This window comes from Scardinius erythrophthalmus (assembly GCF_964197995.2).
Source record: "Scardinius erythrophthalmus genome assembly, chromosome: 9".
Classification (NCBI taxonomy): domain Eukaryota; kingdom Metazoa; phylum Chordata; class Actinopteri; order Cypriniformes; family Leuciscidae; genus Scardinius; species Scardinius erythrophthalmus.
Genome location: NC_138229.1, coordinates 2,235,822 through 2,259,470, shown reverse-complemented (window position 1 = coordinate 2,259,470; position 23,649 = coordinate 2,235,822). Strand labels below are relative to the sequence as shown.

The 23,649-nt window shown below is 38.9% G+C and overlaps 2 protein-coding genes across 2 annotated transcripts in view; both read right to left on the bottom strand.

Annotated features, from left to right (window-relative positions):
- Positions 1-8,343, bottom strand: part of LOC308695803 (GTPase IMAP family member 8-like) — a 36,024-nt gene extending 27,681 nt beyond the window's left edge. The window contains exons 1-2 of the mRNA XM_081374019.1: positions 8,193-8,343; positions 6,756-7,460 (exon numbers count right to left, since the gene is read on the bottom strand). Coding sequence (XP_081230145.1) covers positions 6,756-7,460; positions 8,193-8,208 — 721 coding nt within the window. The 5' untranslated portion in view covers positions 8,209-8,343. The remainder of the gene's footprint in view (positions 1-6,755; positions 7,461-8,192) is intronic.
- Positions 8,344-12,244: 3,901 nt separating this feature from the next.
- Positions 12,245-23,649, bottom strand: part of btbd2b (BTB (POZ) domain containing 2b) — a 15,823-nt gene continuing 4,418 nt past the window's right edge. The window contains exons 3-9 of the mRNA XM_081374762.1: positions 20,779-20,935; positions 18,736-18,841; positions 17,172-17,369; positions 16,316-16,508; positions 15,242-15,329; positions 13,878-14,024; positions 12,245-13,135 (exon numbers count right to left, since the gene is read on the bottom strand). Of these exons, the coding sequence (XP_081230888.1) occupies positions 12,974-13,135; positions 13,878-14,024; positions 15,242-15,329; positions 16,316-16,508; positions 17,172-17,369; positions 18,736-18,841; positions 20,779-20,935 (1,051 nt within the window). The 3' untranslated portion in view covers positions 12,245-12,973. The remainder of the gene's footprint in view (positions 13,136-13,877; positions 14,025-15,241; positions 15,330-16,315; positions 16,509-17,171; positions 17,370-18,735; positions 18,842-20,778; positions 20,936-23,649) is intronic.

Below are 23,649 nucleotides of genomic sequence, written 5' to 3'. Positions count from 1 at the left end.
GAGGTGAGAGACATGGAGATTTTGTTGACAGGACATGCATGTCTTTGATTTTTCTTGGTTCCTTTACTGATTTCGCTGCTACACACTGGAAGTGCATCCATTTCTTTTATGCATCTTTCCTGTCTCTGTGCTGTACAGGCAGTGGCAATCGGGATAACGCATCAGCATTCCCATGGTCAGTAGCACTTCTATATTGGATTGTGTAGTTATGTGCAGCTAGCAGAAGAGCCCACCTCTGAAGTCCTGCAGCAGCCATGGATGGAGCTGCTTTGTTAGGATGGAGTATGGTGGTAAGTGGACGATGGTCTGTTAATAATGTGAAGTGACGTCCATTTAGATAAGTATGAAACTTCCTTTCTCCAAAGATAATTCCTAGCACTTCACGTTCTAGTTGCGCATAGTTTTGCTCAGGTTTACTCAGAGTTCGCAAAGGCTATGGGTCTTTCCTGCCCATCCGGCATCATGTGTGAAAGTACAGCTCCCAGCCATTATGGTGAAGCATCACAAGCTAAGTGAACTGGGAATCTTGGATTATAATGTGTGAGCAGACTGGGTGTTAGCAACTGCGTTTTAACATCTTGAAACTCTTTCTCACATTTTGGCGACCACTTCCATTTTACCTTCTTGTGTAGCATTGCATTCAGGGGGTGTAGAACTGTGGCCATAATTGGCACAAATCTTGCATAATAATTAACCAGTCCCAAAAAAGATCGGAGTTGGTTAACATTAACAGGAGCTGGTGCTTCGGCGATGGCACGCAGTTTGTCCGGGGACTTGTGAAGCCCTGATGCATCGATCACATGTCCCAAATACTCCAATGAAGTTTTGAAAAACTCACTCTTCTCTCTTTTAACACAAAGTCCACATCTCTCCAGCCGACTCAACACAGCCTCCAGGTTAGCTAAATGATGAGCATTATCTTTTCCTGTGACCAGGATATCATCCAAAAAACAATGTACACACGGTAGCCCTTGTAACACTTTTTCCATGACTCTTGAAATATCAGTGGAGCTGAAGTGATGCCAAAGGGTAATCTGTTGTATACAAACATCCCTTTGTGGGTCGTGATGGTAAGATATTTATGTGAATCTTCAAGCACAGTAATCTGCAGGTAAGCATGTGAAAGGTCTAGTTTGCTAAATCTTTGTCCCCCAGCCAGTGAAGCAATCAAATCTTCGATTCGGGGTAATGGATAATGTCCTGCACCCAGAGCTGGATTCACCGTTATTTTGAAATCACCACAGATCCTAACATTGCCACCTTTTTTTATTACAGGCACAATCGGGGTTGCCCATTCACTGAATCGCCTAGGTGAAATGATTCCTTTTTTCAGTAAGTGGTCAATTTCTTCCTCCACCTTGGGTCTGATGGCATACGGTATCACTTGAGCTTGGAAAATTCTTGGTTGGGTTCCCGGTTTAAGATTTAAGGTAGCTGTATACCCATTGAATGTCCCTAGATCTTCTCTGAATACTTTGGCATACTTTTTAGAAGAATAACCCATACTTTTAACTTGATGCACTGCTCTTACAGTTTTGATCTCACGCCAATCTAGACGAATTCTGTGAAGCCATTCTCGTCCCAACAGAGCAGCTGCATTTCCTGTAACAACATACAAAGGTAAGAGTACGCTTTGTCTGTTTAGCTTGACACACACTTTGATGACGCCTTCTGGTGGGATGACTTTGCCTGTATACGTCTTGAGAACAACGTCCGTCCGGCTAGTTCACTTGAGATAATAGAGACCGCCGCCCCAGTATCCACTTCCATCTCAATTGGCAATCCCTCAATTTTTGGTCGTACTTTTATTGCAGATGACACTAAATCAGTTTCACTTTTCATTTTGTTCACCCGTGGAGAATTGTGCAGTGTTGCTGTCACTTTGTGTAGTGTCAGTTCCGTATCCTTGTCTGAATTTGTCTCTTCCTCACTCTTTTCCATATTAGCGTCCACTCGGTGAATTGGTCTTTTCTTTGTCTGTGTCACGGTTCATGAATCCACTGTCTCTTTCTTGTGTGTTTGTGTGGGTTGTGTGTGTGTGTGTGGGTGTGGTATACAATCTCAGGTTGATTAGTAGCGCCAGCTGTAATCACTTCCCATTCCCTTTATATGTTCAGTGATCTTTGTCTCATGTTGTCAGATCATTGTGGCTTCCCCGGTGTCGCGTCCTGTTCCTGTGTTCTTCTCTTACCTTCCTGGTGTGGATTATCTTCGGTGTGCATCATCTTCGTTTGTGCATCATCACCGCAGGCCATGCCCGTCAAAGTCCCTGTGTCATTGTCACCTGAGTGTTTGTCCGCTGACCTGCTGTTTTATTGTCACTTTGTTCAATAAACTGTTTACTTGCAATTGCATCCGTCTCTGTATCATTACAGTATGTTCCTTCCATTTTCCACTTTTCCCTTTTACTGTAGTTCTAAGTGTTTTCTCCTCTGTCTTATTACCTTTACACATTCGTGCAATGTAGCCTTTCTTTACGCAATTGTGACACAGTTGATCTTTGTAAAAACACCCATTTTGGATATGACTGGACTTTCCACATCTATAAATTTCTCCTTGGGCGATTCTGACGCCAGAGACATGGCATTTACTTTCAATGAGTTGCTCAAGTGCTGTGATTCTCTAGATACAGCCTCCATTGACATCGCTAAATCCACAGCCTTTTTATACGTGAGCTCCGATTCAGTCAATAGTTTCCTTTGTAATTGACTCGCTACTCAGGCCACACAGGAATCGGTCTCGCAGTGCGTCATTTAGATTGTCGCCAAACTCACAGTGCTCTGCCAGTTTCTTTAACACCGCCACATATTGTGCAACACTTTCCCCCTCTGCTTAATTCCGTTTATGAAATTTTAACCTCTCTGCAATCACAATGGACCTGGGGGTAAAATGTGCTTGGAGGGTGTTCACAATCTCATCGTATTCCATAGTCCCGGGCTTAACTGGTGCAATGAGACTAAAAGTCTATAAGTCGATGAACCCCTTTACACTGAGAAAAACTGTCACTCTATTCCCTTTGCTAATGCCATTAGCCTTCACAAAGTGTTCAAAACGTTCTACATACGCAGGCCGTTGCTCTCTTGCCTTGTCAAATGCCTCGACATGTCCGATGATCGTAGCCATCGACCGAAGGCTCGATATTGGCAGTGGCAACTTTATTCTCATCGCCAATTTATGTTATGTTTGCATCAATATGCTATAATAACAAGAATTATTCTGTTGTGTTTCAGAATATACATGAGCGGAACTTGAGACTGCACTGTTTTAGACTGGTTTATTCTGCACAGCACAGCACAACAGCAACAACCAACCAGGGGGGGGTGCCCTCTAGTGGCCATCAGGTATTGTAACATCAACTCAAATACATTACAATAACAATAAAGATATATTTCTAAAAATCATTCTCCATATTAAAGAACAGCAGAGTTCACACCACAACTATAACGATAAAGATGTGAGGAACGATATCGTTGGGATCACTTTCATAACAATTTTTTTCCAGCTGTCGAATGATAAAACACTGACAGCTAATCAGAATTCATTTGAATTTAAAGGGCTTGCGCATTTAAAATGGCAGAATACATTGCAGAGAACTTAATCGCAGAGCTACAGAAAAATCCAGCATTTTTTGACAAGTCAATCTCCATTTCAAGAAAATGGATATGGAAAACAATCGTTCATACCCTCTGAATAAATGGTGAGAAGAATTACCTCAGGTATCCAGCGCTTGTCTTGCTTCCTTTGAAGTTGCGATGAAAAAGACCAGGTGTTGTTTTTGTTTCACTATATTGGCTACGTTAGCTAAATTCACTGTTAGATAGTTAGATCGATTACACTGGCTTCACTCAAAACACAGCATGCTGAGAAAATCTGCTGGTTAAAGCCATTTTACTCACTTTGAAACCACAGTGTGCCAGCTTACGATAAACAGACCGTTAACGTTTGTTGGTGTGGACGCAAATATAGTTATCGTTGAAGTTATCTTTATAGTATATATGGGGCCGTCACCGTGAGCTGCTTTGAACCCATCTATTGGGAATGCCTCTACAAATAGCAGTTATTTGACTGCTTTTTTGCGGCTCGGTTCAGTCATGTTGTGTAGGCTATACAATCACAATTCATTCAACTTTTTTAGAATTTCTAAATTTTATTTAAAAATAAATAGGAATGAATTTAAATGTATTTTCTGAATGTAATTTGACTTTTTAAAATAATATATTATTATTATTATTATTATTATTATATATTTTTTTTTAACAGAACCTCAACTCTCGCGCAATTTAACGTGGCTAGCCTATTAGTGACTGACAGGAGCTGCCGCTGTCAGGTTAACGTGAAGTACGTTAGTAGGAATTATCATGGCAGAATCAAAGAAGCATACAGCTAAGCGCAAATATGAAGATGAGCACCGAACATTTTTAATCTGAAAGGGAGGATTTATATTTTTTTGTTGAACGAAATGGAAAACCATTCTGCTTGATATGCCAGACGTCGTTGTCGCATTTTAAGGCTTAAAATCTTGAGCACCATTTCACATTCTTCGGTGGCCCGGGAATTTCCCAAAGGCAGTGAACTTCGCAAGCACAAGGTAAACACTTTGAAACGTCAGTCAGAGAAGCAAAGTCAGCTTTTTCGGAAATTTACCAAGCATTCAGAGACAGTGACATTAGCGTCATATCAACTGGCATGGAACATTGCTCGTGCAAAAAAACCATATCGTGAAGGGGAGTTTCTTAAAAAGTGCCTTAGTGATGTTGTTGCTATTCTTTGTCCCGAAAATGAAAATTTGAAACGTTCAGTAAAGGACCTTCAGCTGTCACGGCACACAGTTGAAGAGAGAATATCGGACATTAACGACTCAGTTGAAACACATTTATATTCAGATCTTCAGAAGTGCCGATATTTCAGCATTGCTTTGGATGAGTCTTCCGATGTTCAAGATAAGCCACAGTTAGCGATATTTGTACGATTTGTGTCAGAAGACTGCACAATTAAGGAAGAGCTGCTTGACATTGTGCCACTGAAAGACAGAACCCGTGGCATCGACCTGAAAGAGACACTGATGGCTGTTGTTGAGAAAGCAGATCTGCCGTTATCAAAGCTAACAGCAATAGCCACTGACGGAGCACCAGCCATGTTGGGATCTGGGAAAGGCCTTGTAGGGCTGTGTAAAGCTGATGACCGTTTTCCTGAATTTTGGACATTTCACTGTATTATCCTCCAAGAGCACTTGGTGTCTAAAAAGCTGAACTTTGATCACATCATGAAACCTGTGCTGGAAATTGTCAATTTTATACGCACACATGCTCTCAATTACAGGCAGTTCAAAAATCTAATTGCTGAGATTGTTGAAGATCTTCCATCTGATCTGCTTCTTCTTCACTGTGCTGTAAGATGGCTGTCAAGAGGTAATGTGCTTTCTCGTTTTTTTTAGCTTTTAAATCCAGTGAAGCTGTTCCTCGCAGAGAAACATAAGGACTATCCTGAGCTACGTGATCCCCAGTGGATTTCGGACTTGGCTTTTTTGGTTGACATGCTGCATTATCTGAATGGCCTCAATGTGGATCTGCAAGGGAAGTTAAAGATGGTGTCTGACCTGGTGCAGAGTATTTTCACATTTGTCAACAAACTCAAGCTGTTCAAGACTCAGCTACAAAAGAGGCAGTTAACACATTTTCCATCCTTGTTGAAGGCAAGTGGACAAGCAGCAGAGGTTGTAAACGGGAGTACTGCACGGTATGCAACACTGCTTGAAAATCTCGAACAGAGTTTTGAGGACAGATTCTCCGGCCTACGCCAAAAAAGACCACAAATTTAATTTCTTCTCAACCCATTCACTGCTGAATCAGACTGTTTAAAAGCCCCTTTAGTGGAAGATGAAGCAGCAACTCAGCTTGAAATGATTGAACTTTCTGAGGATGACAGACTTAAAAATGTTCTGAGGGAAGGAACCGTGGAGTTTTGGAAGATTGTGCCGAATGAGAGATATCCCAATGTCAAACAGGCTGCAGTCAAACTATTGTCAATGTTTGGGTCAACTTACATGTGTGAATCACTTTTTTCAACACTGAAACAAGTGAAATCAAAGCATCGCTCTGTCCTGACTGACACGCATGTGAAAGAATTACTACGAGTAGCCACAACTGAATACAAGCCAGACTTAACAAGTCTGAGTCATGTAACCTTTTAGGTAGGCTGATACTATGACAAACATTGACAAACATTAAAATCCATGAAAAGTATTATGTGATATGTAATTAGTAAAAGTAATACATTTTAATGTTATTGTTAGACACATCTGTTGTGTGGCTCTTTGCAGTGATGAGGGATTTTTTTTGGCTCATCATGCTGAACAGGTTCGCCACCCCTGGGCTAGTTGATGACATGGTAAGCAAGTTTGTGAATATTTTGAATAAAAAAGGAAAAGCGAAATAAAAGCGACACATCTGTCATACAGTATTATTGTGGCTGCGGTGTATCGCGTGACACGTCGCCATGGAAACATTAAAGGGAACGTTCGCCTTGAAAAAACTCACTCTGGGGGGTGGGGGTGTCAGTTAGAATATTTTAAACTTAGGCATGAAAGGGTTAAAGAAAAGATCGAAAATAAATATTTGTGTGTGCTGTAAAGTGGTTAGAATTGTTTTTTATCGGAATCGGCTAAGATTGGTATCTGCAGGTCAAACTCAATGAAAAATCGGAAATCGGAATCGGCCTAGAAAATTGTAATCGGTGCATCTCTAATATGGACTCACTCATCTGTGATCTGATGTTTTCTCTCCTTTTTTGCATCCTCTTCATTCGTTCTTCTGCTCTCTCTTCCTCTGCTCTTCTTCTCTCTTTCACCTCCTGTAAAATCTTTCTGTCTATTTCAAAATGGCAGCCGTTGTTTAGTGCCACTGTCTCCTCAATCTTCTCCAGCAGCTCCTTGATCTGAGTGTCGTCACTCCTGTTGCGATTGTTGAGAACATGAAACCTGTTCCCACATTTGTCCAGCAGCCGCTGGAGATCCGGCCCTTCACTCTCAATGTGCCGCTCTATAGATGTGTCTAACAGAGAGTCTCCATGAGTGAACAGCACTATAGTGTGACTCCAGACTCTCTCACTGAGAAGATCCAGATGCTCCTGCAATGCTTTTCTCTTATTCTCTTTAAATCTAGTGTCCACACGTATGATCAGTAGTACAGCGTGTGGTCCTGGAGGACACAGAGACACACTGAGCAAAATCTCCTGTTTCAGTAACTCAGGACTCTCCTCTAAAAAGTTATTACTCCACCATCCTGGAGCTTCAATGACAGTAATGTGTCTGTCTGCTACTTCTCCATGTCTCTTCACACACTGAGCAGATTTCTTCAAGCCAAACTCCTCTCTGCCCAGGATGGTGTTTCCAGCTGAACTCTTACCAGCTCCTCTATATCCCATCAACACAATCCTGAGCTCTGAGAGATGTTGGGCGTCACCTGCAACAAATACAGAACAAACACACTTAGGGTATCATGTTGTGTGTGCTTTCTGAACAGTTAATTTGTAAATAATTTCGCTTGTAAGTCGCTTTGGACAAAGGCATCTGCTAAATGATTAAATGTAAATTAACAAGAAATCTGTGCTAAAGGTATTCTAATCATAATAATCCAAATTCCTCATGAATGGAGTTACGCTAATCATCATCCATGGACCATGGTTAACTAAATTATGAAGAAATGTGAATTGTTTAATTTTCTCAATCAAGAGAAAACTAAAACACAGATTACATAAAACACAGGGCTAAATTGCCATTTGTTGCAAAAATAACATGTTTTCAGTCATTATACAGTATATTCTTTAAAAATATGCAACATGTAAAAATGCAAACTAAATTGAAGTAATTGAATAAATCTCTCTTGGGTGCACACACTCCTGCACAAGCATAATTGCACAGCCACACAAAAATTTAAAATACACGACTGTATTCTGCAAATTAACCTAAAATGCAATCCATGACAAGCCATATGTATAAGCATAAACGACTATGGAGAACAAAAAGCAAGCTCTAAGTGTCTTACAAATAAATCTTAGCTAGACCAATATGAAAGTGAAAGCATTAGCGATGTCTCACAGAAACAGTAGGTTAAACACGTCAAGTTTAAAAAGTGATATTTACTATGAATTAACAAGAAAAAGACAATTAGTTTTGTAAAATAATAAACGCTTACTTAAGTCCATTTTCATTCACACTCTATTGATCCATCAGCAGTCTAGAAGTTTTTACTTGTAATGGACTTTCAAAGTGTTTGACGGGACTCACTTCCTGGTGCTTCAGAACAGCGAAAAACATGAGCCATGACTATGAACATGAGGCGTGTCTATAAGCTGATGTTTAAGATTATATTCAAGACGAGATGTTTGCAGGAGGAGGGAGGGAGCGAGGGGTGGGGTGGTGGGTGGGGGTTGTATTGTTGTATATAGGTATTGTTTTCTATGGATTAGGTCAAAGTATTTCCAAAATCAAAAGCACACATGAAGAACAGGATTGTTTAAGAAATGAAAGCGCTTATTTCCTTCAGTAACAGATTTTAGGGGCCGTCACTGTGAGCTGCTTTGAACCCAACTATTGGGAATGCCTCTTCAAATAAATCTCTCTTGGGGGGCGCGCACACACTCCTGACACGCACATAAGTGCACAGCCACGCAATTTAAAATACACGACTGTATTCTGCAAATAAACCTAAAATGCAATCCATGACAAGCCATATGTATAAGCATAAACGACTATGGAGAACAAAAAGCAAACTCTAAGTGTCTTACAAAAAAAACAGCTAGATCAATATGAAAGTGAAAGCAGTAGCAATGTCTCACAGAACCAGTAGGTTAAACACGTCGAGGTTTGATTAAAAGTCATATTTACTATGAATTAACAAGGAAAAGACGATTAATTTTTAAAACAATAAATGCTTAATTATGTAGCATCTGGACCAATCAGACACACACAAATTATTCGCTATATTTAATGAATAATCCAGCAAACTCACTCACCCAACAAAGGTCTATGAAACCCCCAAAACTAACATCACAAATGAAGGTAACACACTGGCAAAACTCGGTGTCCTGTTACAGGACACATTAAGACTGATAAGAAGTTTTACGACCCCAAAAGGAATTTCCAGAGAGTTGTGACTCTCATTTACTTCTTGCTGAGAAGGATAAATAAACCCTGTTAATCCTATATATTCTATATATAACCACTTGAGAAATGTATAAACGTATCTAATTTTCCCATCTCATGATTTTCCTTTTATGTGGTTTGGCCTATGTATTCTTGTAAACTCTTTTGGGTTAATGTTTCAGACTTTGCATACTATGGTTAACCAAAATCATATGTGTGGCATGTTTAGTCTCTATAAACTCCAATCTTCGTCCCCCATTTGTTGATTTACATTACATTTTGCTAACTTTGTTACGCATTAGTATTATAAGAATCTTGAAGATTCTTTTTCTTAAACACCCAATGAAAATACATATTCAAATGCCCTTCTAGAACACAAAGGGTCATAAAATCTCCCTCCAAAGCGAAAACTTCTTATAGGCTCACACCAGAGTCCTGCACGGGTCCAATTTTTTAAATCCGCACCCGCCCGTACCCGCAGTGCTTAAAACCGAATCCGACCCGTTTTCCGACAGCAGCACTAATTCAAATCCGCACCCGACCCGACCCGCTTAAAATAGAACCGACACCCGACCCGCACCCGAAATAAAATCAGTTTAGACTATCACATTATAGACACACTTACAAAAATGTTTATTGCCCGGTCATACAGAAGTTATTACACAACCATTAACACAAGGACAACTTCAGCCGAATCTGTCAAACGGCCGGTACATGAAGAACATAGCCAACGTTACCACAAAACTCGAGTAGCCTAATAACAGACGCGGCTACAACACTATTTTCTGCCACGCAATTTTGTCTAGCTTACATCTGACAATTTTGGGTTCAAACACGCCCTGCCTGCACACAACACATATTTAACAGTAAATGTGAAAAATACTGTTTGATAGAACTGCTTACTGCGTGCTTCCTCGGCGATGAATCCACATTTGCGGCAATCCAACACGAAAATGCATGCAGCAAATCCTTTCACAATATTGTTTTCTTCAGATATCTCCAAATTTCTCCCACACAATTGGACTTGATTTTTGATAACGTATTGTCGACAACTTTACAATCTCCTAGTCCTATCTATTCTTTTCTCCAACTCTTCAGCATCCATCTCGCCGACTGCAAGCAGATCGCGCGCGCGGTTATGACGTTTTTTTTTTTTTCAAAGTGAAAGTAGGTATAGTATAGAGACAGACTCCGTGACAGCGGGCGTGGGCACAAATAAACTGATGTGGATTTTAAATTATTTTATCAACTTGAAATACAGGCATATTTTTGTAAGTGTGTTCCTAAAAATATGCATATATTTTTACGTTTGCACGTGATTGTTTTAAACCCGTGTTTAAACCCGTGTTTCCTCCGTGTCCGACCCGACCCGCACCCGTATCCGACACAGTTGGATATTTCTCACCCGTTTGAGCAAAATTTGCGGGTCACCCGTCGGGTACCCGAACCCGTGCAGGTCTCTAGCTCACACACCTCCAGAGGGTGTGACATCTTCACGCTTTAAAAATCATTGATCACAAGATCACGTCTCTTACTTTTTAGTCCTTTTCTGGAATCCTGATGTGAAGATGATGCTGAACTAGAAGATTTCTAAGGACCCCCAAGCTTGTGCCAGGCTGCGGCCTTGTCTTTCCATTCACCAAAGATACTCTGACTCCCACTGGTTCTCTCTCAGCAAGACCACATCAGCAAATATCAACTGGAGCCTCAACAAATTGCATCAGGACAGTTTAATTCAAATCGGTGAGACATGCAAGTATCAAACTTAGTCTCATTATTTGATACATTAAGTATCCTTCCCCTTTTAAAGAAAGGAGTGTTAGAACTAAACTGATGGTTTGGTCAAGGCTGTTGATCTGCTGAATTTCAAACAATTCTATAACTTCTTGCTTTCCTGTATTCTGCTTCAGCTCTCTTTCCCTCTTTTCCTCTCTGGAGAAGCGTACAGTCTTGCAAATTCCGCCATGTAAATAGCAAACCGCCATGGTGCGAGCGCAACTGGCTTTTAAAGGGAATGGGAAATGAGACTCTGATTGATTTATTTGCACGTTACACCCAAAACACACCCATTACTCATTAAGAGAATAGGTACCACCTTTTTAGACTATGCGCCGGGAGCGCCGACCATTTTTCCCGTTGTTAAACTAGAAAAAGTGGATTCGGATTCGGCCCTGAGTGAACTTGCACCGTGCACCGTGAACTTGCACCGTGCGCTTTAGACAATAGGTAAAATAGGGCCCTTCATCTTGACCTGTCCTTGAGAAGACGCCCCAGAGAGCAATGGTATCGCTAAAATGGCGGAAGGCACAATCAAAAAGTTGGGAAATGGGATCAGCACATTGAAGAACTGATGTTTTATGTTAATTTTACAGAGATTAAACGGAAGACGGCAGCACTGGAGAAGCAGCAAGAGGACTGTTGCCAAGTAGGAGACGACGTCTGGATCAGGTTGGACAATAAAACGACAAATAAACCATTTAAAGATTTAATTACTAAAAAAGATCAAATAATTAAGATAGTTGATAAACATTCTGTAGAATTAGCTTAAAATGGCCTCTGGAGTAAAAGGAAATTGCTGGTATAGCAATGTTTCTCATTTTAATTTAGTTCAACTTGATGTACTAAAATAACTAAAACAATAGTTATTGTCTAATATAGACAATAAAAACTATATAGACTTTAAAAAACAAAAACAAATAAAATGATAAAACAAAAACTTAGCCTAATATGTAAATAATATAATATGTAAATAAAACAATCTGATCCAAAATATTAATAAAAAAAACTATAATAGTATCTCAATTATACTAAAATAACACTGGCTCACATTTATTTTTCTGTAAAGCTGCTTTGAAGAAATTTTATTGCATAAAGCAATATATAAAAACAGACAAAAACAGAGACTGAACCTATTTTAATGTTTTTTTATTATTATTTATTAAAATTTTTAAAGAAGTATTCCATGTATTTCTTATTATAGACTAATTATTAGAATATAAAGCTAGAATTTTCCTTTATTTTTGTATATTCAGTCGCTGAAACCCTTGGGTCACGTGTGTGTCGTCAGAGTCTTAAGTCCTTAAAAACAAGTGGACAAAAACATTCAAATGTAAAGAATGATTAAACTTTATTGGACATGAGCAGTCATACAAAGACCCAATATAACCGACCCATCTACAATCAAGAAACATCAGACTGAGGCTCATCCTGTAAATAAATACTGTGTTCCTGAATGGATTTTCACCCTCTAGTTCAGTTAAGTGCTGAATGTATCTAAGGAAACCTTGGCACAAAAGAAAAGAAGTTCCCAAAGACTTCTGGTCTACAATCACACTGCTAGACCAAAAGCTGAACGCAGGAACTACTCCAACATGGAAACTGATTGATTTGATATAATTAGCTTTTTTCAAATAATAATCTAAAAGACCATTTCAGTCCAAACTCAATGACAAAAATATGTACAGTAATTACTTCTGTAGGGCTGAATAACCACAAATCAGTTGCATACACATCAAGTCATTTTCCCTGTATAATGGAGTTAAATGTAAAGCTCTAAAACATTATGAGGTGCTTTTTTTGGCAAGATTTTTTAATCGCAACCCAGATCGACTGATGCAAAATCCGATACACAAAAATAAAGATACATTTGTTACATCTCAGTTAGTCATGGTTGAGTAATTCACTTGCTGTTAACAGTCAGTGTAAATATAAGCCCTCCAAAGTCAGCTATTAAACACAGAAGCTCCTGAAGACAAACGTTCTTCCTGTAACAGTTACGTACTGTCAGTGTTACGGTCAAGTGCAATATTATGTGCCAGTCGAATCTTCTAACTACGTGTAGAAGATGACTTCTGGGATCTGGCCGTCCTCTACGGACGTGCCGTTGTTGTTGCCCGCGGCGTAGCAGAACGTGAAGCAGGTTTTGGTGCCGGTGCCGGAGGACTCGTGCGTGACCTTCCTCATGCCTTTAGTGCCGTAGTGCGAATCCGGACCCTTCGAGAGGAGAGAGAGGAACGTTACAGACAGACAGATTCACTGCACATCAAGCTGATCTTCAGAACTTGTTTTATAAGTCATGAAAAAGTCCATATTTAATAAATGTACATTAGCAGTGCTATTTTAAAAGTGCCTAATGTTGTTTTGGAGTCTCCTACAACTGGTTTGCATGCGTCCAAGGTCAAAAAACACTAATTTTCTTCATAATCTCCACTGCAGCATCAGCTCTTTTCTCTCAGCATCTGAAATGGTTCGTTTGAAGATTCAGTCTCTCTAAACCCCGCCTCTCTAAGAGCTGCTCTGATCTGATTGGTCAGATAGCCCAGTCTGCTGTGATTGGTCAAAATCAAACGCTCATTATCATATCCGAATCTCAGCTCTTGATACTAGAACAGTAACGATGGTTTTACCGAGTTTTACCGTATCAATCTCATCAAAGTGGATTTGCTTTGTCAGCAGAAAACAGCGTCTTCTCCACATGAACAACACCAACTCTGAGACACCAGTCTCAGATACACTACAGTGTTTGAGGGCGGAGCAAAGAGATGCTGCTCAACCAATCAAGACCAGAGGCTGGCATTATGCTAATTAGTTACAAACCTACACAGGTTCATCAGGAAGTGAGACTGAATATCTGACGACTCGTTTCAGGCAAGAAGGAAATGGAAAAAAAGGGAACCAGAATCACTGCATCAAACTGTTAGTTTAAGCAGATTAACTGATAAACACACGATCTCACCTTTAATGTAGCACAGGCTGTGTAATTGACATTGGGCAGAACCTCCACCGGTTCCTTGAACATGACCCTGAACGTGTTGGCCGAGCCGTCACAGCTGAAGCCGGTGTCGTTCTGACCCAGAACTGTGTTGCTGTCTGTGTGGATGATCTGAAAGAAACTCACTCAATCAGGGTCTGTGAAGCACACAAGCCCTTACAAGCAGTGTTTACTTATTAGAATAATTCTGTAAATGATCAGGTGGGTATTTTGGAGAGTTAAAATACTTTCCCACCATAAACTAGTTGTTCTGGTAACTCAAACAGTAGATCAGGCCACTGGAAACTCTAAGATCATGGGTTCAGTTCACAGTACATGCATTCTATACATGCACTGATAAACCGTACACCCTGAATGACCTTGAAGTCACATTTAAGAGTGAGCCAAAGGCATAGATGTAAATCTATAAAAGTTTGACTTTCTGAACAATGTAACGCTTTCAAACACTGTTTGTTAGAGCGGCCTGACATGTCAACATCTGGTGCAACCAATGACGTGCAAAACTATCGGTTACGATCAACTGAACAGCACTGTTATTATCAGTTAACTAAAACTAAATTCACGATAAAAGTTTTTTTATTACTTTATTAACTGAAATAAAATATATATATTTTTTAACATTTCTCATTTTAGTTTAACTTGTAATAAAATAAATATAACTAAAACTGAAATAATAATTCATATTTACCTTTTTTAAACAAAATAAAATGTATTTAAAAATATATATTTAAAATATATACACACACATATTTAACATACACATGTATATATATATATATGTATGTTAAATACAAACTAATTCAAATTATTAATAAAATCTAAAATAACAGAAATTACAAGTTTGGAAACACTTTATAAACTGAAATAAAATATTTAAAAAAAACTTTTTAAAACATTTCTCATTTTCATTTAGTTTATCTTCTATTAAAATAAACAAAACTTGAAAATAATAATACATTTTTCTAAAAATAAATAAAATAAATATATTTAAAAATATAATATACTGACAAAAACACAATTACAACACATTTGATTTTATACATATTTATATTAATTAATAAAAACTATAATTACATCTCAATGATCCTAAAATAACAGTGAAATGACAAGTTTGGAAACACTATTAACTGGAATAAAATATTAAAGAAATGAAACATTTCTCATTTTCCTTTAGTTTAACTTCTACTGAAGTAATAAAACTGAAATACCAATTAATATTTATTAAAATAAAATACAATACAATTTTAAATATTGTTAATATATATAAAATATTTAAAAAAATCTGAACTTGCATTGATGAGAAAACACGTTCTGTTGGACGGATGTACCTGTATGTTGACCTGATAGTCTGTAGGCCCGTGTATGGATCCATAAAGCCCGAAACCCACAATAAATATCCTGCGATTTACAGAGAACCTGCAAACACGGTCATTGAGTTAGTGCACTTCACACAAGCGGTGACTGTAGCCACGGCGTTTACATTACAGATCTGCACAAAACTTTTGCGATATTTTCTAAATGTCGATAAAAAAACTATTGTAAAATGATGGCGATTCCATTAACCGATGTTATACGGCTAAAACACTGTTCTTTCCTCTCGCGATAAATCATCCTTCAAATCATGGCAACGGATGGCGGTAAGTTTTCGTATATCCCATCCACCGCACTAGCCATTATTATTAATGGAAGGAGACGTATGTGTGTTATCAAAGCATTAATAGCAAGGAAAGACCCTTATACTGTGAGCGGCACATATGAGGAGTTTCTCCCAGTATTTCTGTGATACTTTTGTCTTTTATGAGTTTAATAAAGAACTCAGTTTCCATTGCAGTTTTGCAAAAATAATCCTTTTTTCGAATAACCTGAAAAACCAGCGGAAAAACTTTTTTGCGATATGTGACCCTGAATCACAAAATCAGTCACATGGGTCAATTTAAAAAAAAAAAAACATCTGGAATCTGAGGTTGATAAAACAACATTCCTTCTGATGTTCATTCATGTTTATTTGATGCTATAAATGAACTAGAAGGAAGAGATGATCGGGTCACGAGCAGCTTTAACGGAGCGATCTGTCAGACACATTAAAGAGCCACAAAACGGTATTTATTGTTTAAATTTCTTTTTTTTTAAATTACCAAATTTGAAAGGTGAGACTTTGTTTCATATCAAAAGTACACTGGTCTGCCCTGTCTCAGTGTGTTGTCTCACTCTGCTCCGCGATGTGTGTTTCACTGTGTGAGAACATGGTGTGTGTGAGAGAGGGGTGGCTTGTCGGACATAGCAACAGTAACTAAAGGGGGCGGGTCTTTGCGAACGGTCGTGTTTCCATTGCGCGTATTCTCAATTTGCGCAATTTGAAGTGTAATGGAAACGCGGCTGGTGAGAATGTCTCTCCGGCTCACCGGATGCGGTCGCTGGTCCCGCTGTAGCCCCAGCGGCTCTCCACCTGCCCGAAGCGCGTGATGCTGCACTCCTTCCCCCGCAGACAGCAGCGCGGCCGGTCGATGAACTCCACGCGGGGTTTAGGGTTCACCGTGAAGTGCAGGAAGAGACTCACCACCTCTCGGTCCGTCAGGATGGCTGATTGAGCAGGACCTGAGTGAAACACACACGCTCACATTTACAGGGTTCGTACCAATACTGTAAAATTAAATTCAAGGACTTTTCAAGCACTACTTTTTTGGTTTTCAAGGACTTCAATTAGAGATCTCACTTATCAAACAATATCTTTATTATCTTTCAAATTCTAAAAAAGGTAAATAGATAAACTAAAATAAAACAGAATGGTACAAATAAAGTTCAGTGGATGCAATGACTGTGGTAACTTTAACTATTGAAAGGATACATGACAAATATATAGTTTTTCTTATTCAAACTGATTTCCCCCCTCATGAAAATATGATTGACCTGAAAAATTAAATCTGTATCATATACCTGGATATTTATATGAGCAATATCACACTCATCACATAACTCATGCGAAATGCCTCTATATCTACATCAGACGGGCTGCAGCGTTCATTTTACGTGTAAAGATTGTTTTATCAATCAAATTAAACACTAATTTCACATATTTTGTCTTTCAATAATTCAAATGCTTTTCATGTACCTTTTCATAAATATGTCTGTTTTCAAGAGTTTTCCAGGACTTAAATTACAAAAAGTTAAATTCAAGCACTTTGTACAAACCCTGTATTTCCCCCTATAAACCCTAGCCATAAAAATGTGATACAAAAGAAAGCGAGAACGGATGGAGACCTGCGGCGAACTCCTCGATCGTCATGAGAGGGAAGCGGATGAGACTGAGGGCTTTTCCCAGCACACGTCTCTTGTTCTCCGGCGTGGGCTGAAGCTGCTGTCGATGCGTCTCGGCCTCCGCCCAGCGAACCGCCGCTACGAACAAACGCACCTCTCGCACGCCCAGAGTATCTCTCTCCAACACTGCAAACAGTGTGTCTGTGAGAGAGAGAGAGAGAGAGAGAGAGAGAGAGAGAGAGAGAGAGAGAGAGAGAGAGAGAGAGAGATCTGTGAGGATGCTGACAAAAGTTGTATTTCAATTGTTGACACTAATTCCAATACTACAGTAAAACTAATGTGCTACTGAACGAACTCCATTTAAAATTTACAATAATACCATAAAAAAGTAAAAAAGTGAAATATTATAATTCAAAATGGCTGTTTTCTATTGGAATACATGTTAAAAATGTAATTAATTCCTGTGATCAAATCTATATTTCCAGCGTCTTCAGTGTCACATGATCCTTCAGAAATCAGTCCAATATGCTGATTTGCTGCTCTCGTTATTATCAGTTGAAAACAGTCGTGCTGCTTCATATTTGTGTGGAAATCATGTAAATATATTCAGGATTCTTTGATGTATAGAGTTCAAAAGAACAGGATTTTGTAACATTATAAATATCATCATGTTTGATCATTTAATGCATCCTTGCTGAATAAAAGTAGAAAAAAAAATCATACTGAAACTTAAACGGTAGAGTATATAATTTTAAAATAATGGCGCGTGGCCTTTATTTATCAGTGAAGTAAAAGAAAACATTGCTTGAAGAAGTTTTTCAAGTCAACACTAACAAGTTTAAGAACAAAAAAATAAAACGACTTCAATTTTTGGCATGATAATGAGATTTATTGATTAGCGGTGGGAATCTTTAGGCACTTCGCGATGCGATCCGATCCGATTCTGGGAGTCACAATCCGATCCAATCCTATCTTATTAATTATTACAATACTTCATATTGGTGGAGTTATGAGGTTTGACTGACAGTTTGAGGAGCCAATGGAGTCACTAGGTTTAGTCACAAGCTCTTTTAAATGCTTTGAATATTTGTAAAACCCACAGACAGAGGTAAAGGATGGCCAATAGCATTGATTTTTACAAATAAAACAAATAAAAAATTACAAAATATAGAGATACACGGTTTCTGCCTGAAAGCGACTATATATTCTGTTTTGTAGCATTTAATTAAATTAAGTTATTTTATTTTTTGCCATGTGATTATTTTCCACACAGTGGTTGAGAAACACCTTTGTAATTCACTTCAACATTTTTTATCTTTATGGAAGACTATTTAATCGATGGTTCTGGGTTTTTTTGTGTTTGTGTGTGGAATTAAAAGTAAGCAGAGTATATAATAATGCCATAAAAACGAAACTCACAATCGATTCTGAAACTTTCAGAATGCGTTGGAGAATCATTGTTTTCCTCCCACCCCTAATATTGATATTGATTCAGTCCTGTTGTGGTTTGACTGAGCAGCAGGCCTGTACTGTGGTGCATTGTGGGCTTGAATCCATGATACAGTACCCAGATCAATATCTGTGAATCCTTCGGCAGCCAGAGCGTCTCCTGTGTTCTTGTCGATGTTCTCCAGGCACAGACTGGCCAGCTGAGGCTCGTCGAAGAGTCTCGCCTTGACACAAACAACACTATCAGAATCAGAGCCACAGGAGCTGGAAGTAAAACATCACACACACATCACACACACTCAGGGTTTGAAATTAACACCTGCCAAATGAGTGTAAAAATCAACAGTGGCGGGTAACGCTGTTAAATCACGAGCCAATTTGGCGTGTTACTTGTCTTATTATGTTTACTCACTTTAGTGGGGAAGTTTGTGTAATGCCAGGTTCAGATTACACGATTATAGCCCGATTTTGGCACGATCCGTTTGACGTAGGGTGTCGTGGGGATTCGTAAACGACAATGGGTGCCGGGACGCAAGATTCTATTGTTTCATCTCGTTTCATTATGAACGACAACCGACGCCGCGTCCGCGATGCTTCATTACATCACCATAAAAAGACTAGCATGTTAAAAAAAGTGTTTCGGTCCTCCACAACGGTTCCGTCAAGAGTGAATGAGAGAGTGTGTGTGTGTGTGTGTGTGTGTGTGTGTGTGTGAGAGTGAGTTTGTGTGTGTGTGCGTGAGTGAGTATGTGAGTGAGTAAGTGTGTATGTGCGCTAGTGAGTAAGTGAGTGAGTGTATGTGTGTGAGTGACTGAGTGTGTATGTGCGTGAGTGAGTGAGTGAGTGATTGAGTGAGTATGTGCGCTAGTGAGTAAGTGAGTGAGTGTATGTGTGTGAGTGACTGAGTGTGTATGTGCGTGAGTGAGTGAGTGAGTGATTGAGTGAGTATGTGCGCGAGTGAGTGAGTGTGTGTGCGAGTGAGTGTTTGTTTATGCGAGTGAGTGTGTGTGCATGAGTGAGTGAGTGAGTGAGTGTGTGCGCGCGAGTGAGTGAGTGTGTGTGTGTGTGAGTGAGTATGTGCGCGAGTAAGTGAGTGAGTGTGTATGTGCGTGAGTGAGTGTGTGCATGCGAGTGAGTGTGTGTGCATGAGTGAGTGTGTGTGCATTAGTAAGTGAGTGAGTGTGTATGTGCGCGAGTGAATGTGTGTGCATGCGAGTGAGTGTGTGTGCATAAGTGAGTGTGTGTGTGTGTGTGAGTGTGTGTGTGTATGTGAGTGAGTGAATGAGTGAGTGTGTGTGCATGAGTAAGTGTGTATGTGCGCGTGTGTGTGTGAGTCAGTGAGTGAATGAGTGAGCGCGTGTGTATGTGTGTGTGTGTGTGTGGGTGTGTGTTTGTGTGAGTGAGTGAATGAGTGAGCGCGTGTGTGTGTGTGTGTGTGAGTGAGTGAGTAAGCAAGTGTGTGTGCATGTGTATATATGTGTGCGAGTGAATGTGTGTGTCTGTGTACGCAATCGGAAAGTAACGTGTAGTCTGACATGTTTCTTGTCCACGACTGTCGTAACAGACAAAAAAATTGTGTACTCTGAACCAGGCATAAAACAAATCTGCACAGATTAAGCACAAATACTCGTGAGTCGTCATGATATATTAAATAGTGTATAGTGCAGAATCTGCTCATATCTGCTTACTTGAACACACTCGTCACTACACAACAAATACCGGCGCGCTTGTTCATTAGCATTGAAGCATTAGCGAAGATTAAAAAGCATTTGGTGAACAGAAAAGAGTTATTTTCCATCATCCTGCATTTTCAGCAGACCCTGGCTGATCCTGAGACCACAGGTTTGCTTTGTTCTGCGTGGTGTTTGATGCTCTGTGTTGATCTGTCCTCCTAAAACCCATTTTTTGGTGAAGAGGATGAAAGAGGAAGGGAGGAGACGCTGGATGACAGGATTTTGTTTGAATAAGAAATTTTATAATAAATAAATATATAAGCTGTGACGAAGTTTAATCTGGTTTATTACTTCTTTTCTTTCTTTTGGCTGGTAGAAGTTCTGAATGGCCGGTAACTTAGTAGCCGAATTGGCCGGTGAGTGAAAAAGATCATTTCAAACCCTGCACACACACACACACACACACACACACACACACACACACACACCTGTGTAAGCAGCATGAATGCGTTGTCCGCCCGCAGGTTCTTCTTGAGGAACTCCACACAGTGAGCCTCCAGGGCCGGGACGGCGTATTTCTTGGCGGTGTAGAGCGTCGTCATCACCGTCTCCGGGCCGATCTGCACTTCATCCGAGTACAGGAACCTGGAGAGAAGCGCAACGTCACATCTTTCTGGAAAATACACTGCCGTTGAAAAGTTTGGGATCGGTACGATTTTTTTTGTATCTAAAAGAAGTCTCTTCTGCTCACCAAGGCTGCGTTTATTTGATTCAAAATACAAAAAGTACAGTAATATTGTGAAATATTATTACAATTTAAAAGAACAGTTTTCTATTTGAATACATTTGAAAAATTTTGCATTTGAATGATGATCAAAAAACATTCATTATTATTATCTATGTTGACATTTGTTTTTTTTCCAGGATTCTTTGATGAATAGAAAGTTTACAAAACAGCATTTATGTAAAATATAATCTTTTGTAACATTATCAAATCAAATCAAATCAAAGTTTATTTATAAAGCACAGTAAAAACAACAATAGTTGACCACTGTGCTGTACAATGTCATACTAAAAAAAAAAAATATATAAAATAAGTGATATACACATATGCATATATACACATACACATGTACACATGCACAAATATACATACATGCGCATATACACACAGTACACACCTATACACAAAAACATGCATAACACATACATACATACATACATACATAAATATAATAAAGACCGCAATGCAGTAAATAAGTAAATCAAAACACTGATAAATGGTCTAAAAAGTCTAGGAACAGTTATATGCCTGAGAAAAAAGGTATGTTTTTAGCTTAGATTTAAATTCAGCTTCTAATGAAACTGATCTGAGGGAGACCGGGAGACTGTTCCACAACTTTGGCCCAACAACAGAAAAAGCCCGGTCACCTCGCAGCTTTAATCTAGATCTAGGGACCATCAATAATTTTTGTTCAGAGGATCTCAGAGATCTAACAGAGGTTTTTGGGTTCACAAGGTCGCAAAGATAAGTAGGGGCTGAACCATTCAAAGCTTTAAAAACAAAAAGTAAAATTTTAAAATCAATTCTGTAGTGGACCGGCAACCAGTGCAAGGAGCGCAGTACAGGGGTAATATGTTCGAACTTGCGAGTACCAGTCAAAAGTCTGGCAGCTGCGTTCTGAACCATCTGAAGTCGATTTATATTAGATTGACTAATTCCAACATAGAGAGAATTACAATAATCCAGCCGAGATGACACAAATGCATGGATCACTCTCTCAAACTCAGAAAAGGTTAAAAAACTCTTGGTTTTAGATAACAATCGTAGTTGGAAAAAACAAGATCTAACTACAGAGTTTATCTGTTTGTCAAATTTGAGTGAGGATTCAAAAATGACACCCAAATTTTTTGTAGAGGGTCTTTCATAACAAACTAAGTCTCCCAAATCATAATTAAAGGTGCCTGAAGGCTCAAAAACCATAACCTCTGTTTTGCTCTCATTAAGGTGCAAAAAATTTGAAGAAAGCCAAGACTTAATATCAGCCAGGCATGCAGCTAAGGATCTCAAAGCTGTTTTGTCGTTGTGCTTCAGGGGCAAATAAATTTGGGTGTCATCAGCATAAAAATGAAATGACAACTTGTGCTTGGTAAAAATAGACCCCAAAGGAAGCATATATAATGAGAACAAAACAGGAGCCAAAATGGAGCCCTGAGGAACTCCAAACATCAGGGCGCAGCTGGATGAAGAAAAACCATCAAGACAAACAGAAAAAGTCCTATCTTCGAGATATGATTTGAACCAGTCCAGAGCGCGACCTTCAATACCCACATATTTTTCTAGACGCGATATAAGAATTTTGTGGTCGACGGTATCGAAAGCAGCGCTTAAATCTAAAAGTAGAAGTATCATTGAGTCCCCTGAGTCTACAGTTAATAAAATATCATTTAAAACTTTTAAAAGTGCAGACTCCGTACTATGATGCTTCCTGAAACCAGATTGAAATTTTTCAAATATATTGTTTGTTTCTAAGAAGCTCTGTAATTGTACTAAAACAACCTTTTCTAAGGCTTTAGAAATGAAAGCCAAATTTGAGATCGGTCTATAACTTGATAAGACGGCCGGGTCGAGATTAGGTTTTTTAAGCAGTGGTTTAACAATTGCATGTTTAAAATATCTTGGAACGGTTGCTGTAAGAAGTGACTTATTTATTATAGCTAAAATACTTGGTCCGACAACATCAAAGACCTCAAGAAAAAACCGAGTGGGGACAATATCAAGTGGGCATGTAGTGGGTTTCAAATGCTTAATTATGTCTTGAAAGGAGCTTAAAGAAATTGTCTGGAATTCATTACAAATTGTAGTGCAGAGATGCGGGACAGATAGGTCATAATTTGAAGATACTATACGCTGTCTTATGTCAACTATTTTATCTGTGAAAAACCTGAGAAAATCTTCACATACTGCAGCTGAGGCATTCAACGAAACAGCACTATTTGGATTTAAAACAGAGTTTAAAATGGTAAAAAAGTTTTAGGTTTATGACAATTTTTTGCAATGATATCTGAAAAATATTGAGATTTTGCCAGTTTAACTGATTTTTGATACCCAATTAATGATTCACGTAGAATTTCAAAAGATACTTGTAGTTTATCTTTTTTCCACTTCCGTTCGGCTCTACGACAAACTCGTCTATGTTCTTGTGTGGTACTGTTTAGCCAGGGTTCAGGTTTAGATTTCAGTCGTTTTTCTCGCACAGGAGCCACAGAGTTTAAAATATCATTTGAAATAGAATTAAACAATGAAAGATGTTCATCTACATTTGAATTATTTAAGGAGGAATCAAGGTTGTACATCA